Here is an 890-nt window from a genome sequence, read left to right on the forward strand (position 1 = left end):
TCCCAGCCCAAAACAAGCCGAGCGCCCCCGGCGCTGTCCCCGTGGCAGGGCTGGCACTGACCCGCCCGTCCGTGCCGGGCCCGCGGTGCCGCTCCTGCCCGTGTCATCGGTCGCCGCGGGGTCCCCTCGCAAGCACTTCCCGCCCCATAAGCGCCGGTGACGGCGCTCGGAGGCCGCTGGGGCGCGGTGCCCGCCCCGCCCCGCCGGAACCCGCGTTCCCCGGAGCCGGCAGCCAGGGACGGCGGCACTGGGGCCGCTCCGGGGGCATCTGCGCTCGCCCGGCCCCGCGGGGATCCCGACCCAGCCCCTGCGGCGAACCCAGATACCGAGACGAACGCGGCCCCCACGCTCGCCCCCCCCCCCCCAGGAGCGGCACCGCCACCGCCGCCGTGGCACCCCCGGGACCGACACCCCGCCCCGCCGCCCCCTCCCCGACCCCGCCGCCTCCCCCGGACCTCTCTCTTGCGGACAATGCCTCGGGCGCGGCGGCGGCCGATGCCGCTGAGGGCACCCTCCAGCTCGGCTACGCCGGCGCGGTTAATGTCGAGCTTGGCCCCGCCGGGGCCCGGCCCGCCCGGCCCCGACATCCCGGTACCGGCCCCGGGCGCCGCCGCCGCGCAGGCCCGACCGTGCCGCGCACGCGCGGCCAAGGCCCCGCCCCCCCGCCCCCGACACGCACGCGGAGGGGAGCGGAAACAGCGGCTTTATTGGTGGTGAGCGCGTGCGAGGGGGCGGGGCCGCCGGGGCTGGCCCCGCCCCCCGGGCTGGCCCCGCCCCCATCACCGCCGCTTGTAGAGGCAGGGCCGCAGCCGCAGCCCCGGCGCGGGGCCCGCCCGGCACGGGCCCGTCTTGGCGAACTCCAGCACGTAGAAGTAGGAGCTGGAGAGGTC

The 890-nt window shown here is 79.6% G+C and overlaps 1 protein-coding gene across 1 annotated transcript in view; it reads right to left on the reverse strand.

Moving 5' to 3' along the window:
• The window catches only part of LOC113981795 (F-box/WD repeat-containing protein 7-like), a 6,921-nt gene extending 6,313 nt beyond the window's left edge, over nucleotides 1–608 (reverse strand). Inside the window, exon 1 of the mRNA XM_027709385.1 lies at nucleotides 456–608. Coding sequence (XP_027565186.1) covers nucleotides 456–587 — 132 coding nt within the window. The 5' untranslated portion in view covers nucleotides 588–608. The remainder of the gene's footprint in view (nucleotides 1–455) is intronic.
• Nucleotides 609–890: the final 282 nt, after the last annotated feature.

This window comes from Neopelma chrysocephalum, unplaced genomic scaffold (assembly GCF_003984885.1).
Source record: "Neopelma chrysocephalum unplaced genomic scaffold, ASM398488v2 Primary Assembly neopelma1_96774, whole genome shotgun sequence".
NCBI classification, from domain to species: domain Eukaryota; kingdom Metazoa; phylum Chordata; class Aves; order Passeriformes; family Pipridae; genus Neopelma; species Neopelma chrysocephalum.